This window comes from Myotis lucifugus, unplaced genomic scaffold (genome assembly GCF_000147115.1).
Source record: "Myotis lucifugus unplaced genomic scaffold, Myoluc2.0 scaffold_280, whole genome shotgun sequence".
NCBI classification, from domain to species: domain Eukaryota; kingdom Metazoa; phylum Chordata; class Mammalia; order Chiroptera; family Vespertilionidae; genus Myotis; species Myotis lucifugus.
The window spans coordinates 1,502,548-1,520,388 of NW_005871328.1; the positions used below are offsets into that span (position 1 = coordinate 1,502,548).

Sequence of the window (17,841 nt, forward strand, 5' to 3'; positions counted from 1 at the left end):
TGAATGGGTGCAGCTATGTGCCAATAAAACTTTATTTACACACACAGAGGAAACAGGCTGGATTTGGCTTGAGGTCTACGGTTTGCCAACCCTGGTTTATCTCTTTTTCAGAATCTGTGCTAATTTTCAGCCCAGGCATAGTTGAAAAGCAGCCACACAGAGCTGCATTCCAGTCTTTTCTTCAAAAGTTGGGTTGAGGTCAATGAATGAAGCTGAGAAAGATGGTGTTGGCTGGGGCAGGGGGAAGACTGGGCCTGAAGCATCAGAGGTTCTCCCACGGGGGTCAATTCTAACACCCAGGTCACTGGGCAAGGTCTGGACACGTTTTGGGATGGGCGAGTGCTGCTGGCATCTGGTGGGTGAAGGCCAGGGATGCAGCTCCACACCCCTCAATGCACAGGAGGCCCCCCCCCGCCCCCCGCACAGAGCGATCTGACTCTAAAAATCAACAGCCCAAGGCGGACACCGTAATGTAAACATGAGCACGATCGTTTAGAAAGCCTGCTCGCTCAAGTTCCGTTGTATGGATTTCTTAATGAAGATATCATACACACAGATGAGAAAACTTTTAACCGAAATGTTAAAGGAATGCGAAATGCAACAATAACAAGCGTCCCGCCCACCTCAGGGTCCCCAGCCCCGACCACCACCCCCCGAGAGACATTATCTTTCTAGGTTTTTACTTTTAACACAAATTGCTCTGTGCCCCACATATTTTGACCTACTTTCATTTTTTAAAAATCTTGGCAATCTTTCCACATGATTCATATAAATTGTTCCTTAAATAGTTTTTAGTTCCCAGCACAGCCGCGTGTATCTGACCCACCATCACCATCGCTCACTCCGCAGCACTCTGGAGCCCCTGCCGAACTGAAGCACGCAGCACGCCAGTGACCACTGGACAGGGTGGAAAAGGTCTGCATCCAGCACTTTGGGTGTGAGTGAGGCAGGCGACCCCCTGCAAGTCCCTGAACACTGAAGGACCCCAAACAAGCTGCAGTTTTTACCTCGGTTTAGGGAAATTCTAAAAACTAGAAGGCAGAGATTCTAATGAGAATGTGGTACTAATCTGGTTCATTAAGACTAACGGAAGGACCGGGGTTCCTGGGGTGTCTGTCCCTGGCTATGGACCCAAAGCTTTTGCACACAAATGGGGGGAACGGGCCAGGGGATGACGTTTCTGGGACTCGGATACAGGAGCTCCATGGGGGATCCCTAATGAGGATGTCATGGCCTTGGAAACATGGGAATGAAAGGGTCGGTGTGTGGATGGAAACTGGAAGGTTTAACCCACCTGTGGGAGAGCCTGTGTCCCCTTGACCTGCATGGTTGTGGGAATGGTAACTACGTCTGACTGGGGACTGCTTCCCGACGTGCAATTATAGCTCCCAACCTGATAGGAAGCAGGTCAGGACTGTAAGGGGTCGGGGTGGAGGCGGGGTGTGTGAAGGTGAAAGTGTGCCTGTTGAACATGTGTTAGATCAAGACACATCTCTCTTCCCAGAATGCAGGGCGGGGATGGATACCGCATCTCACCTGGAACACCACCCCTCCCGTGTCATCCCACAGCAGCCATGTCCACGGAACCCCCAGAGCACCACCCCTCCCGTGTCGTCCCGCAGCAGCCATGTCCACGGAACCCCCAGAGCACCACCCCTCCCGGTGTTGCACCGCAGCAGCCATGTCCACGGGCACCCCCAGAGCACCACCCCTCCCGGTGTTGCACCGCAGCAGCCATGTCCACGGGAACCAGCAGGCCTGCCGGAGCCCACGTGGTGCAGACGGGAGCCGACGAGCTGGGGAGGGAAATTCTCTGTGGCACAGTCCTGTGTGGAGTGTAGGCTGGAGCAACGGCAAAGCCCGCAGGTGCTCCAGCGACCGCTGCTGGGACATTGGACTGGATGCGAATTTCCAGTTGAGGACCAACTCCTCACTTGCTTCGGACATTAGACAGAACAGCCCCGTGACTGGAGGAAGGAATCACCTTGAGAGTGAGATACTAAGTGTCTCTCCTGCTTCCCCTTACATAGAAACCAAACTCAACTGCCAAACACTTTATTTCTCAATATAGAACAAGATTATCACACAAAACCAGCTGTAGTGCTGAGCTAAGTGACTAAAGTGCGTGAGTTTCCGGAACACCTCACCGGTGCCCTGGCACAGAGGCGCCCTGGACAGAGCCTTCCTCCCGAGGGTTTGCAGAGGCCCCACTTGGGCTAGGGTCACGGCCTGCGTGTGGATTCACCGTGCGCAGGGCTTGTCAGCCTGAGAGGAGCGGGCTGCTGGCCTCTCCCCAAGTGTCCCCTCGAGTGTCCTCCTCATTGAAATACCACTGGCGGGGGGCCACCGGGCCCTGGGCCTCTTCCCAGACCTCCTGGTTGATTAAGGCTGCCTCCTTACTCACTCCAGCAGAGAGTTCCTGCACCTGCGCAAAGCTCCTGCGGGAATAACGGAAGGGATGATGCTTTCTGCCCCCGGCCGCCCCCCACCCCGCGCCCGAGGGCCGGAAGGAGCCAAGGCGCCTCTGCCTTCACCAAGGTGGCAGCGCAGAGGCAGCGGGTCCAGGCAGATTCTTCCCGAGCACGTGGGAAAGCGCGGGTCAGCAAGCTGTCTGAACAGAACTCAAACAGGGAAGCCCCCAAGAACAGGGCCAGGCAGGCATGAAAGGAAAGATTCATTTGTTCAAGAAACAAGTGTGGCTCAGTGGTTGAGCATTAACCTATGAACCAAGAGGTCACGGTTCGATTCCAGTCAGGGCACATGCCCAGGTTGTAGGCTCGATCCCCAGTAGGGGGTGTGCAGGAGGCAGCTGACCAATGATTCTCTCTCATCATTGATGTTTCTATCTCTCCCTCTCGCTTCCTTTCTGAAATCAATAAAAATATGTGTTTTTAAAAAGAACTGTGAATGGGGCATATCCCAGCCCGCCCTCGAAGTACATGGTGGTGGGGACACAGGTGTTAAATGAGCCTGTTTAACCACTCAAGCCTGTGACCTTTGCAATCCAGAACGCTCTGGTGTATCCCGATTTCATCCTGGGGCCAGAAGACGCTAACTCCACAGCGGGTGGCATTTGATTTCCATCATCGCCTTTCAAATATTTTAGTCATCTCAGGAAGTATGTTTAGCATTGTCAAGGAGAAGAAAACAAGATTCTTTCTGGAACACGTGGAAGAAACCCCATGGTTAGAAATCCCCTGGAGCGAGAGAAGAAAATCGGGGTGATTACGGGGGGCTGGCCTAGGGCTGGTTCCACGTGGGCACACGCTGGGAAACCCATCCAGTTGTACCACTACAGTCTGCGCCTTTTCTCTATGTACTTATACTCCAGTAAGAAGTTCCAAAAAGATCCCCCCAGGCTCTGACCCTGGAAAACATTTAAAACATGAACAGCCCGATCCAAGGCGCCCGCAGTGCTGTGTGGTCCCGAGGAGTGAATGAGGGGTGATGCCATTGCCCTTTCTATTTTGGCTGTTGGGGAACCACTTGGGGTTTCTGGTGGGCTGAAGGCTTTTACCCCCTCCCTTCTCCCTGCCTTGCTGGACACTGCCATGCCAGGGCTGCCCACTCTCTGCACAGGGCAGCCTGCAATGGCACATCTCTGTCTGATGGGAGGCTATTTTTCTTCTTTTTTTAAAAGTAATCTTATGTAATTATATATATATATATATATATATATGTATGTATGTATATGTATGTATGTATGTATATATTTATGTATATGCTACCTTTTTCTTAAGATATGTTTTTACTGATTTTAGAGAGAGGAAAGGAGAGGAAGAGAAACATCAATTGGCGGCCTCCTGCACGCCCCCTATTGGGGATTAAGCCTACAAACCTGGGCATGTGCCCTGACCAGGAATCGAACAGCAACCTTTAGGTGCATGGGACGATGCTCAACCAAATAAGCCACATTGGCCAGTCTCTCCCTGCCCCTTTTTACTCCTCACTGAGGATATGCTTATTGATTTTAGAGAGAGAAACACTGATGTGAGAGAGAACATTGATTGGTGTGCACCCCAAATGGGCACCAACCCGAAACCTTTTGGTGTACAGGACAGTGCTCCAACTGAGCCACACCGGCCAGGGTGCTTTTTCTTAAAATATTTTCTGAAATACCTTCGGAGCTCCAGATCCTTCTTCTGGGTCATTTCCTTCAGTTCACCCAGCAGATCTAGCACTTTCCCGTTTTCTTCTGAACTGCAGACCCCAAGTTCTCCCAACAGATGGTGTGTGGTCGTCAGTTCCCGCTGCAAATCATCTGAGGAGGGTGGGGAGAGGGCATCAGCCACGGGCTTCACGGTGCCCCAAGCAAACCATGCGTGAGCGAGGTGGTGGCTAGATTGTTCTCATTTCATCAGAACGCTCTCCTGTTACGAAGGCTCAAAGGCTGAGAGGGTCATGAAGGACGACATCTGTGCACTGGTACCATCTCTGTGCCCCTTTGCCTGAGACCATGGGTCAGGCGTGTCCACTGTCCAGGCGGTCATTGGAACAGACCTGGAATGCCACTCCAGCACCCCCAACAGAAACGAATGCAAAAAGTGGGGAAAGGCTGTCCTGTGAGTAACTTAAAAAAATCCCATGGTTCCCTTCGATACAGTACCTCCCGCCCCAGGAAAGTATTGCCTACAACTGCGCTGTGTCCCACCTGCTCTAGGGACACCAGCATCTCTCCAATCCTGGCACATTTCCCATCTATAAGCTACACGTGTACACACATCACAACCAAACATTTTAACATTTTGGAACCTTATAAGGGTTCTTACAAACACACGTCTTTTCCCCCAATGTGGTCTAAATTGTGTCCTCCCAAAAAGACATGTTCAGGTACTATTCTCAAGTGTCTGAATATGACCTTACTGGAAATGTAACTGAGTTAGAACGAGGTCATAGGGTAGGGCCCATTCCAATAACTGGGGCCCTTCTAAGAAGAGTGAAATTCAGATACGGAGGCACTCAAGGGGCAAGGCAGTGAGAAGATGGGGGCAGAGACTGGAGTGACGCTGCCAGCAGCCAAGGAAGCAGCTGGGAGAGAAGCCTGGAATGGGTTCTCCCTCAGCGCCTCCAGAAAGAACCAACCATGCCCACACCTTGATTCTGGACTTCTGGCCCCTTGAACTGAGGGGGAATACGTTTCTCTTGTTTTAAGCTACCCGGTTTGTGGGCCTTTGTTACAGCAGCCACAAACAACTCATACCCTCCCTAATCCCAACTCCTAGCAATTATCTAAGGAGCTTTTCTGAAACGGAGTCCAAGAGTCACAGATGTGCCACTGACTGCAACAACCACACAACAGGAAACCCAGACACAGACAGTCATTCAACAGGCTCACTTTTCAAGATCCCATGGCAGATATATACTACTTCACATTAGAAAAGGCTTGATTTTATTAAAAACCATCTTTCTCTGGAAGTTAATCAGTCATTGCTTAGGGCTGGGAGATAAGCAGCGATGGGAAGTGACAGCTAATAGATACTGAGTTTCTTTTGGGGGAAACAAAAATATCCTAAAATTAGAGTATAGTTATAGTTGTACATCCCTATGAATATATTAAAAACAAGGAATTGTACACTTTAAATGGGCAAATTGTATGTACCTGAGTTATATATCAATAAAGCTTTTTAAAAAAAATTTTAAGTCTCTGTCTGAAGCTGCCAATACAGCTACACCCTTTGGGATCCTGAACTGCCTTTGTGCAAAGTTCTGCAGGGAAAGTCCGCCTGGTTTTAGGTGGCGATGTTTTACTACATCAGCAAAACATATTTAGAGGCTCATGAGAGCTCTGCTTAGAAATAACCAAACTCCAGGGCAGCTGAAAACCTGCTTTGGGAAGACAGCTGTTCTAAAGAGAATTTTAAGATCAAGCACAGCACTTCACACCTGCCCATTTCTTTAGGTGAAGGACTAGATGGGACCCCTCTGCAGGAAAGGGACCCCTTGGCTCTGTATAGAAGGCGGAGGGTGGGGGTCTGCAGCCCTATCACCGCCCCATCAACAATGCACCTTAGTAGAGCCCCTCTCTCAAGTCTGTGGGGTTGCAGGCCGCTCCCCAAGAATGCCTTTCAGTAGGGGTAGGAAATCAACAAGGAAACCACAGGCCTGGGTTCCAATCCCAGCATGGCTTTCTTGGGGTGCCACCCTGGACAAACCAGTCTTGCCAGCACCCTACATCCTGTGCCATGTGAAGGGGGACATGCCATCTACCTAACATGAGGCTTGTGAGGATGCCATGAAGGAATAAAGGTGCGGCACACAGGAAGTGCCAAACCCGCTGGTAGTTCTTCCCGTTCCTTGCCCAGCAGATGCCCGTCCTACCTAAGAACTTCTGCGCGCCTCCGTCCAGGTGAACTGATCTCACAGGCAGCTCATGCCTCGTGGTGTCCAGGGCCTTTGCGAGTGCCTTGTACTGCTCCTTGAAGCTTTCAGACACAGCCGCGTAGGGGCTGAGCATCTCAATCTGCAGCAGGAGGGAGAGGGGCCGATGAGACGAGACCGGCAGTCACCGCCCCGGAAGTTTCACACTTGGCACATGTGAGGGTAAGACACAGGCTGTTCTTTCGGGATCTAGGGATCCTCCAGGAGGTTCAGCAGGTGGGTGGGCTCTCCCCTCACTCCTGGCCACACTCCTTGCCATAAACATGCATCCACCTGCCAGCGCATTCCAGGGCCAGCCCTCCATGGGGATCACAGGGGACCCAGGAAGGCTGTGCCCTCCTGCTTTGGAGCACTGAGCTGAAACGCCTGCCCCCCCTCAAGGCCATCCTCACCAACTCCCCTTTCCCTCATACACGCTATCACAGGGCACTGTAAGAATTCATTGTCTTTTTTTCCCCTTCCACTCGTTTCTCAGCCCACAGCCTGGGCACATGCACGAACACGTGCACCACTGGGTGTCACAGGCTGAACCCCGTAATTCCTCGGTTGACATCCAAACCACCAACCCCTCAGGATGTGACCTGATTTGGAGACAGGGCCTTACAGAGGGAACTGAGTCAGTGGGCACTGTCCTCGTAAAAGGCAGAGAACTGGAGACAAACACGCACACGGGGGGACACCAAGTTAAGAGACTGGGAGAAGACAGCCTCCAGGCCAAGCAGAGACCCAAGACACATCCTTCCCTCACAGCCCTTGGAAGGAGCAAACTCTGCCGACGCCTTGATCTCGGACTCCAGCCTCCAGACTGAGAAAGAATAAGTGTCCGCTGTTGAAGCTGCCCAGTCTGTGGGACTTCGTCACGGCAGCCCCAGGACATGCATACACTGAATGAGGAGCTACGCCCCTGACCAGCCCTTCGTTTCCAAGGGTTTGCTCCATGATCTTCCTTGGCGTGGACGACTGTGTCCCAGCACTGACCACATGGCGCCAAGACTGTGCCTCCCACCTGCACCCTGGCCCCCTGGGCAGGCCTGAAGCATGTCTTCCTGTCACTGGGCACAGCTGTGGGCGCCTGAAGGATATGCATGTGCCGAAAGGACAGGTCCCTCTGCAGGCTGGCACCTAACCTTATGGGCACATGCTCTTATTAACAGTTACATATCAATACCCGCTGGTGTCAAAAGCCAAGCCCAAACTTAGAGCCAGGCCAGGAGTGACAGCCACTGTACATAATCCCTCCAGACATCGCGATGACCAGTGGGGACACACGGCTCAGGGACCCTGCCACAGCTGACCTGGGGGTTGAGGACATCCACCAGCTCCCGCTTCTTCTGACAGAGGAGAAGTCTGCGCTTTAGCTCGTGGGCCTTTTTCAGGAGCTGCTTCTTCTCTTGGCACATCGTTACTAAATTCCTTTCTGCCTCTTCTTCAAATGCTGCGAGGCTGTTCTCCATCTGTTAGGTGTAGAACAAGAGCTCAGGCCGGAGGGGACTCCAGCTCTCGGCTGACAGAGGCTGCCCTTCCACCCAGGTCACGCATAATGCGGTTCCATTTTCACCTTCACGGTCAGTAGAGTCAGGAGTAATGTTTGGGATTCCATCAATTCGGAGAGATCCTTAAGGAGAAAGAAAAGATACTCTGGGTCCCCAATGAACTGGTACATATCCAGCTTTCTCCCCGGGAGGGAAAGAACGCTGATCCACACGCACTTTATTTATTTCGTTCTGTGATGCGATAATTCGTTACTGCATAACCACCTGCTGTTTCTGTGACAAGAAAGAGGATGGTCTGCCCCTCTCACTCAGCACCACTCTGGAACCAGGACTCAGACCTCCCACCCCAGTGAGACCACAGCCTGGACCTCTTCCTGGCCTGGGACGGGGTCCGGCCTCGCACCTTCCCTAGCATGGCACCGCAAACAAGGTCCCAATCTCATTCTTCCCATGATCCCGCATTTGTATCTACTCCTGTATGTGTTCTTGTAGAAACAAACTCTTTAAACGACCTAAGAATGTGTGTTGGCTTGGCTCAGTGGATAGAGCATCGGCCTGCAGACTGAAGTGTCCCAGATTCGATTCCGGTCAAGGGCATGTACCTTGGTGTATGTACCTTGGTTGTGGGCACATCCCCAGTAGGGGGTGTGCAGGAGGCAGCTGATCGATGTTTCTAACTCTCTATTCCCCCTCCCTTCCTCTCTGTAAAAAAATCAATAAAATATATATTTTTTTTAATTAAAAAGAAAAAAAAGACTGTGTGTTGGCTTTTGTCCTAAAAGGCATGTTCCTGGAGCCCCAGGTTTCCCACAGCACCTGGCCCAGGGCAGGAGCTAAACCAGATTTATCCGATCCATTAGCACTTCCCTCTCTTTTCATACACTTACTGGGTCCTTTTCCTGTGAGGCAGAAAATGATGTCGACTCGGTTTTCTTTGAGACTTTTTTTTCTAATTGTGGAGTCTTTCTGAGCATACTCTTGTCTAAGATCAAGGAAAGCATTTTTAAGGTGAGAAGAGCATCCTTTGGCAGCTTGCTAAGATGCACTGCCACCCCCAGCTGGGAACATAAGGGGTGAAATGAACAGTTTACCATTGATGGCTGAGAGATCCAGGTGCGGCGGGGCGGTGCCGTGTCCTTCCAGCAACGTGGACTGCAGGTCGCCTTTGTCGAAGATCCCACTGCTTTCTGTGGGCTCAATGAGAATCCCTCAAAGTCAACACAGTCCCTAAGAGGCTCTACACCCAGGCCAGGAAGCAGACAACCTTCTGGACAATACCACTTGCTTCTAAAACTAAGCTTCTTGCTAGGTAGTAGAGAAGGCAGAAAACCTTTGGAAATTCCCAGCCATCAACTTGAATATATTTTAAAGAACTAGACGAGGGAGGCATTCTGTAAAACCCAAAGATGCAAGTCTTTCTACTTAGTTTAATAAAAGCTGCTGTGTGCACAGTATGAGCCTAATACATGCCATGTATTTGTTCTGCCCTCAGCTCTTTCTCCTTCTTTCTCCAGCAGCTTCTGGAGTGTTCACCTTCCCAGGAGACCCCTTCATCTTTTAGCCTCTATTTAAAACTGTGCAGTTATGCCTTCCACCATCTGAAACGGGCAGTGGGGCACCGCATGCGTTAATTCAGCAAGGCCCCCAGAGTGCTGCAAAACAAGCAGCGGTATGTCAGATACACACTGTCACGTCAGGAACTAAAAGAGAAAACAAGTTCATGAGCAACTGTGCAGCTCAGAAAATAAATACGAGGAAATTAAAAAAGCAAAGTCACAATAATGTGTAGGGCAAAACGGGCAAGGTACCGTTTGTGTTAAAATTTTTAAAAAATTCTAGACAGACAAAAACCTATTAAGAGCAGCTGCCTGCTGGAACCTGACGTGGAAAAGAATGACTTTTTATTGCTATGGTTTTTGCACAGGTTAAATGTTGTCATCTTCATGTACAGTATTTCCATTAGAAAATGTAATTTCCTATAAATCCATATGATTGAACTCAAAAAACAGTCCTTCTACACCATGGCTACGCTTGAATTCTGGTTTCTCAGCCTTGGCACTGCTGACATTTGGGGCTGGGTAATTCTTTGCTGTGTGCTGTCCTGTGTACCCCCAGGTGTTGAACAGCTCCTGGGCCACCACCCATCACACCGCCTTCTTCTGCAACAACCCCGGACATTGTCCAGTGTCCCCTGGGGTCAGAATTGCCCCAGCTGAGAACCCTGACTTTAAAATGTGGGAGGCCCCGTTTGGGGCCCTCAGGCCATGCTGTTTCTCAGCTTCATGCAGGGCGCTCAACTAACTGCACAAGAAAACACTACAAGATGATGCCTGCTTCTCAGTCATGCCTGCGTCAAGGAACAGTGCAAATTCTGACAAACATCTAACCTAGTATCAGCACACTTACAGCTTGCAGGCCAAACCCAGTCCACTTCCTGTGTTTGTTACAAGTTTTATTGGGCCCTGGCTGGTTTGGCCCAGTGGATAGAGCGTTGGCTTGCAGACTGGAGGGTCTCAGGTTCGATTCCGGTCAAGGGCATGTGCCCAGGTTGTGGGCTCAATCCCCAGTAGGAGGCGTGCAGGAGGCAGCCAATCAATGATTTTTTTTCTCATTATTGATGTTTCTCTCTCTCTCTCTCTCTCCCCCTCTCCCTTCCTCTCAGAAATCAATAAAAATATATTTTTTAAAAAAGTTTTATTGGGACACAGACATATTCATTCATGTATGTATGGTCTGTGGCTGCTTTCATGCTGCAAATGGCAGTGAAGTCTTTGTGACAGAGAGTGTCTGTCCTGCAAAGACTAAAATATTAACCATTTGGCCCAGAAAAGGTTTGCTGACCCTTGATCTGAACAATAAAGTTGAAAATCTTAGTTGTAGGAGAACTCAAAGCTGCCACCTTTTTGAACAGAGGTGAGGACCAAGGAAGAGTTCTGCCCTTTGTGAATTGCTCTCATGCAGAAGAGCTGCCCAATGTGCTGTAGAGGTGGGCACGTGAGGCACTGGACAAACTGCTACGGTGGGAGGGGCCCTCTGACTTCTAGGTGAACACACTGCCTAGAACGGAACACCAAATCCACCGACAGTGATGGTCAGATTGGCAGACTGTGAGGGAACTTTCCCTCCTCATCTACATTTTCCATTTTTTAAACAATGAACACATGCCACTTCTATAATCAGAAAAACTGAAAGCTTTTCATGTCACTTTGGTGACAGCTTTTAGATGAAAAACATAAGGAGACCATTACAAGGAAGACGCGACCCAAGGCAGTGAGAGGCAGGATGAGGCCTCGCACCTTTTCTGGTCCTGGTCATGGAGCTCTGGCGAAAACAGTCACTGGGTTAAGGAACTGGTGCCACAAGGAAGAGCCATAATGGCAACTGGGCTCCTCTCTGGGGTCACACAGGAAGGAAGAGACCCCCCCCACTCCCCCGCCACCCCCTTTCAGCTCCCCACATGCCCCTAATCTGTCCTTACACTTTGCCCAGCTCTTTCGTCTGATGCTTCCAAGAAAGAAAAGAGGGACTTTTAACTTAAAAACATAATTCACCACCACACTCAACACTTGCTAGCTCCACGGCTGACTTATGCCCTCCCCACATCGTTACACACCTTTGCTCTTCTGGAGGGAGCTGGGTTTCCTTCCGCCTTCAGGGATCTTCCCGCTGGTCTTTAAAACATCTGCTGCAGGAGCCTGTTGGGAACACATGACACTCAGGGCGCACAATACTTTCTCTTCACGAGAAGGGGCCCTTCACGTCTGCAAGGTTGGCATCTGCTCATACTTTGAGGCAAAGGACAGGCTTAAGGAGTTCTGACATTTAATTACATACATGCAGGTCAAGCTACTTTTGTCAAAAAGGGTACCCTCACGTACACAGAACATAGGAAACCACCACAATTTTTGCCAGTGACTATCTCTGACACGGCAGATTACAGATGACTGATTTTCTGTATACTTTTAGTATTTGCCAGTTTTATAGACAGACTATATTACTTTGGTCATCAGGAAAAACCAAGTTTTTGTACAGGTATTAATCTTCAAAACTTACAAAAATCAATGGGGAAAAATCCCCAGGTGAGGATTAACAAAAAATAAAATAACATAACATAAAATAAGGTAAGATAAAATAGACTACTACATGCAGCAAGTAGACACACGGGGGCGCTGTAACCACGTTTGCAAGGCAACATTAAAATTATGACGTGTGGACTGTGATCCTTTGTTGAGTATCACTTCAACACTGTAAACTACAGATTCTGGGTGACGATGTGTCAACGTAGGCTCACCAATTGTAAATACGCACCACGCTGGTACAGGATGTTGACTGTGGGGGAGGCTACACATGAATGGGGTGGGGAGGTACCTTCTGCTCAATTTTGCTATTAACCTAAAACTGCTCTAAAAATAAAGTCCAAAGAAGACCTGGTAAATATACACAATGAAATACTACTCAACCATAAGAAGAGATGAAATACTGCCATTCGCGACAATATGGATAGACCCTGAGGATATTATGCTAAGCAAAATAAGTCAGTCATAAAAAGCTAAGAACCATATGATTTCACTCATATATGAAATATAAAATTCACAGGCACAGACAACAGTCATCACCAGAGGGAAGGGGTGGGGAGGGGGTAAAAGGACCAAATACATATATGGTGATGGAAGATGGTTTGACTTTGAGTGCTGGGCACACAATGCAATATACAGATCTTGTATCATAGAACTGTACACTTGAAACCCATATGATCCTATTAACCAATGCCATCCCAATAAACTTTTTTTAAGTCCATTTTAAAAAACCACTCCAAGAAGCATATCAAATAGTTTATATAAAACTATCCTTTTTCTTCAAGCTGTATTTTAGGTCACATTTTTAAGAACCCACCACCCACTCTATCCAGATTTTAAGAGTGGAAATGAATATGTAACTAATTTTTACCAGAAACAATTATTTGGGGATAACATGACCTTCACCTCAACACATTCTCAGTAGGTACACACTGAAACAAATATATAATTGGGTAACATACTGATTGGTTTTTTTGTTTGTTTGTTTATTTTAAATATATTTTTATTGACTTCAGAGAAGAGAAGAGAGGGATAGAAACATCAATCATGAAAGAGAATCATTGATTGGCTGCCTCCTGCATGCCCCTCACTGGGGATCGAGCCCACAACCCGGAAATGTGCCCTGACTGGGAATCGAGCCGTGACCTCCTGGTTCATAGGTTGACGTTCAACCACTGAGCCACACTGGTTGGGCCATGGTGCTAGCTTTTATTAAACATCATACAAAGTATGCTCTCATGTTGTTAAGTGTTTCATGCTGTCATTTAAATGGTTTCATAATTTTCATGGTGTGACTACAGGTAGTTCACGAAACTCTCTCTACTACTAGTGTTTCAGGTACGTCATTTTCCCCAGTCATTCCTATAGCCCTGCAGGTATTTTTTTAAATACCAGCTAAGGCCAGGGACCGTGCCAGAACTGCTCGCCAGAACTGCTTCCAGGACAGAATCCAGAAAAGAAATGATGGGGTTGAAAAGCAGAACAATTTTAGGTTTCAACAGAGGGATTCTCAAAGAGACTGGCCACTCACGACAGACACACGGGTCTCTGCAGGAAGGACACGATGACTTCAAAGGCAACAAGGCAACTAGGCAAAGTCCCCAAAACTCTGCCTTCGGAACCAGGCGGTGCCTGGCTCGGGTAACTTGTGTCAGAATCCTAAGTTCTTTAGAACTCCCTTCCGAACTGTTTCAAACGTTGTGTGTTACCTTTTTAGTGGGTTTCTTCTCATACTGCAGGTATCGGGATTCGACCATTTTTCCACCTGTGGGGAACACACTGTTGGTTTATAACAAAACTACAATAGCGGTGTGTGCAGACCCGCCCGCACCGAGGACCACACCACCTCCCCCAGAGCCAGGTGCTATTGGCCCTCCCTGCTCAACAGCAGGAATGGGGGAGCTGATCCCCCTTGCTCCTCTCAGAGCCTGCCCTTCAGTACCCTCAAGTATGTATGGGACACCTATTATATGTAAGAACATTTATGGGAACCTACTGTGTGTGAAAACATGTATGAGACACCTACTGTGTACAAGTCCCAGGGCTCTGGGCAAAGCCAGAGATCCACAGGAGCAGAAAGGGGACTCAGGGGTGGGGCAGGTAAAGGAAGACAGACCTACCACAGATGGCCATCTGTTTGCTGCCTCCTCCACTCTCCCCAGCTCACTCCCTGTGTTCATGACCCCAAACACCGCTTCCCCCACTTCCTCTGACCTACTCCTGGTACCACCTTTCACATACCCTCACCCCACCTCTCCTAGCTCAGGACCAACCCCCTGGACACACTCACATCAAGGCCCTTTCTCAGACACAGCACATCCCTGTGACAGTCCAGCGCAGGTCTCCTTCCATTCCTGCCCCTGGGGCATTGAACAAGGATGGAGGAAACCCACCTGCCCTCCAAACCTCAGAGCAGCATCCTGACCCCATGTGGATGGACCTCTGCTCCTGGGTAAAGAGAACCCCCACTCTTGTTGTCAGAGCCAAGCCCCACCCCGTAAAGAAACTGCCCCGGAGCCTGGCCGGTGTGGCTCAGTGATTGAGCATCGACCTACAAACCGGTCGATTCCCGGCCAGGGCACATGCTCAGGTTGCAGGCTTGATCCCCAGTGTGGGCGTGCAGGAGACAGCCGATCAATGATTCTCTCTCATCATCGATGTTTCTCTCTCTCTCCCTTCCTCTCTGAAATTAAATAAATACAAATACATACATTATTTAAGAAAAGAAAAAACCTGCCCCGGAAACCCCTCTCTTCCTCACCCCCACACCACTCCTGCTCCTCCCCACAGGTCACACTGTTAATCTCCCCGCACCCACCCCTTTGGCTCACCTCCATTTCTCTGCTTCCCTTTACAATGCTGGCTTTCTCTTCTCCTCCCTCTTCCCTTGAATCCCCCCACACACACCTGGCTCTCACCCCACCACCCCACAGAAGAAACGCATTTCAGCAAGACCATCAAGACCTCCGTGTTCCAAAGTCCATCAGCCCTTCTCAGCGAGCCACCCTCATACTGAGCCACCAGCAGCACTGGGCACAGTGCTCACTCACATGCCTCCTCCTCCTGACCCTCCTGTGGCCTCCAGGCTGGCTGGCCCCTGGTGGCTGACAGGCTATCTGGCCCCTGGTGGCTGACAACAGGCTATCTGGCAGGCCCACCAGCTGGTGGAGCCTGAGCACCTCTAGGCACATTACAAGCCTGGCACGACTCAGGGCGTCCTTCTGACTTAGTCACCTCCTCGCTCCCCTCAGTCACTCTGTTCCCAGCCAACGGGCTGCTCCTGCACCGGCCCCCCTTCCCGACTCTATTCAGCCCAGCACTTCCTTTGGACCCATAAGCTACCCCCTTCCTGCTGTTTTTCCCACTGCATCTGTTATCATCCTCTGAACCCTGGGTCTCCTTACTTCTCCGCTCAGTGCACTGCCTGTGTCCCAGACCACCAGCTCCCTGAGCGCAGGGACTGTGTCCGTTTGGCTTGCTGCTATATTCCACCACCCTGCAGGGAGTAGGTGCTCAACAAAGATCAAATGCATGATTCTGCACTTTTTCTTGGTGCCTGTAGAGCTCAGTCTCTCCCTTTCTACTGAAGAGACCCAGGGAGAGTGAGTCAACATCACACAGTTTAACAGCTAGGTGGAGCAAGACTGATTTCAAACCAGAACTTCACACCAGAATTCGCATCTTCCACTGGCAATTCCAGTTGCAGTGCCATCCCAAGAGGAAAGGAGGTGCACCAGTTAACAGGGAGCCTGGTGCGGGCCGTGGAGGCGGTGGTCACCCTGAGCATGCTCCAGGCAGGGAAGAGCTGTGCCTGTGGGCTCAGAGCACGAGTGGGCTCAGGCCATCAGGAAGGAGGTCCCTAGAGTCAAGGCTGGGTCAGGCGGGGTCCAGGAAGAGAACCAAGCCAACCCCAGTGTCTGCCACCGGACATGAGGGACTGGGGCAAAGGACACCCCTGGTTCCAAGCAGGCATGGCCATCCTGTGTTGGGTATTGCACAGCCAGGAAAAAACTTGAGGCTCTGGGTTCCTTGGACAATTGAAAGCAGTTTCAAGTTTCCAGAAAACTGGTATGCATCTGTTTGTTTTAAACGGTGGTGGGTTTTCCACAGCGGCAATGTTACAGTGAAGGACAGAATTTGTGTTCAAGAACCAGACCGCATGTAAATAGATGTTATAGACAAGATGCTGCTCTAAGTTCTCTGAGATGCGCACTACCACAGAGCACACTTTAAGAGAATATTTCATTTCAGAGGCTTCAGCTCCAACATGGGAGATCCTCAAGAGTCAACTGGGCACTGCCAAGAGTCAAGGGGGCTGTTCACAATGACCCCAAACCCTCAGGTGGACATGGGGCATGGGGCACCCCCAAAGGACTGATATGCTTTCAGAGAAGAGACAGGAAATTCTGATGTTTGGTAATGAACTCAGCTCAAGCTCTCTTCACCCACACTTCCAAGTGACAAGTCCTGGGCACAGCCCAAAATGAGCCCTACCCGGTCCTGCCACAACCCTGGGTGCAGGCAGGGCTGGGTGACCAGACTAGAAATCTCCCAAGATGTGAACAGAAGATAAAACTGTATCTCCCTTGCTCTGCTGTTTTGTTTTTTTATTCCCCAAAAACACTTACTAGAAAAAAAAATCACGTTTTATTTCATGGGATCATTAGGTAGATTCTAACTTGACTCACCTTGTGTTTGCTTTCCTTTCGGCTTGGGGCCACTAGGAGTACTGGGGTCCCCTGCAGAAGGCAACCTAAAAGAGAGGGGCAAGGTCTTGTTAATGTAGTTGACAAGCAGCTGAGGGAAGCCCGTGAAAGCTCAGGTTTCTCTTCGAAGCTGGGCCACCTCGACAGGAAGAACGTGGAGTCCCATCACCTGGGTGACACAGAGTCGCCCCACAGAGCAAGAAGAGTGAACATTTTTGCCGAACCTCAAAGATCTCAACTCTGTCATGAGTTCATTAATTCAGCAGGTGGTTATGTGCCTGCTGTTTGCCCCTGGGGGTGCACGGAGAACGACAGATGGAACTCCCTCCATGAGAGGGGAGAGCAGCATCTTTCTGTTGGGCAAGGGTGAAGGTACCCCAGACAGGTAACGGGGTGGGGGGAGGTGATAATGCACCTTTTGCTCAGGTACATTGGGAAGGACATCCTAAGACAGGGACCAACAAGACCAAGGGTATGAGGGAGGGCAATGGAGAATGATGTGGAAGCGGGAAATGACCAGCCTATGGCTTCGCTAGAGAACACTGGCAGGGGAATGGGATCAGGAGAGCACCCTGGGCCAGCCGGCAGCTCTGAATGCCCAACGTAAGGGCTTGCACCTGGTCCTATAGCCCGGGGTTGGCAATCTTTCTCTGTAAAGGGCCAGATGGTAAATATTTTCAGCTCTGTGGGCCATGTGCTTAGTCGCAACTACTCAACTTTGCCATCGTAGCACAAAGCAGCCATGGATGATGCAGAAAGGAACGGGTATGGCTATGTCCCAATAAAACTTTATTTATACAATGACATTTGAAGTTTATACAACTTTCATATGTCCAAAACATTCTTCTTCTATTGATGTTTTTTAACCACCATTTAAGAATGGACAAACCATTCTCAGTTCGCCAGCCATGCAAAAAAAGGGGGCGCTCCGGCTTTCACTGTAGCCCCTGGGGAACAGACGCTGTCAGAGCCATGTTTCGTGAAGACTGCTGGCAGCCGGGAAGAAGATAGGCTCTGAGGTTCTAGGACAGGGACCAGGTCTGCTCCTCACCATCCCACTGTGCCTATATATTCATCTGCTCGAGCTTCCATCACAAAATATAAGACGAGGAGGCTTAAACAGCAGACTTTTTAAAAATCCTTTGTTTAGTATTACATATGTCTCCTTTTCCCCCATTGACTCTCCCC

The 17,841-nt window shown here is 49.8% G+C and overlaps 1 protein-coding gene across 4 annotated transcripts in view; it reads right to left on the minus strand.

The window, feature by feature from the left end:
* Positions 1 to 2,044: 2,044 nt before the first annotated feature.
* Positions 2,045 to 17,841, minus strand: part of HAUS8 (HAUS augmin like complex subunit 8) — an 18,337-nt gene continuing 2,540 nt past the window's right edge. Inside the window, exons 2-11 of one of the 4 annotated variants that reach the window (XM_006099663.2) lie at positions 16,636 to 16,700; positions 13,657 to 13,712; positions 11,485 to 11,566; positions 8,963 to 9,058; positions 8,759 to 8,853; positions 7,937 to 7,993; positions 7,674 to 7,832; positions 6,319 to 6,460; positions 4,120 to 4,261; positions 2,045 to 2,438 (exon numbers count right to left, since the gene is read on the minus strand). In XM_006099663.2, the coding sequence (XP_006099725.1) occupies positions 2,261 to 2,438; positions 4,120 to 4,261; positions 6,319 to 6,460; positions 7,674 to 7,832; positions 7,937 to 7,993; positions 8,759 to 8,853; positions 8,963 to 9,058; positions 11,485 to 11,566; positions 13,657 to 13,712; positions 16,636 to 16,700 (1,072 nt within the window). In that variant the 3' untranslated portion in view covers positions 2,045 to 2,260. Of the gene's footprint in view, positions 2,439 to 2,462; positions 3,198 to 4,119; positions 4,262 to 5,366; positions 5,490 to 6,318; positions 6,461 to 7,673; positions 7,833 to 7,936; positions 7,994 to 8,758; positions 8,854 to 8,962; positions 9,059 to 11,484; positions 11,567 to 13,656; positions 13,713 to 16,635; positions 16,701 to 17,841 lie in introns of those variants that run through there. The other 3 variants (XM_014465158.2, XM_014465159.2, XM_023763312.1) reach the window with 3 other exon arrangements.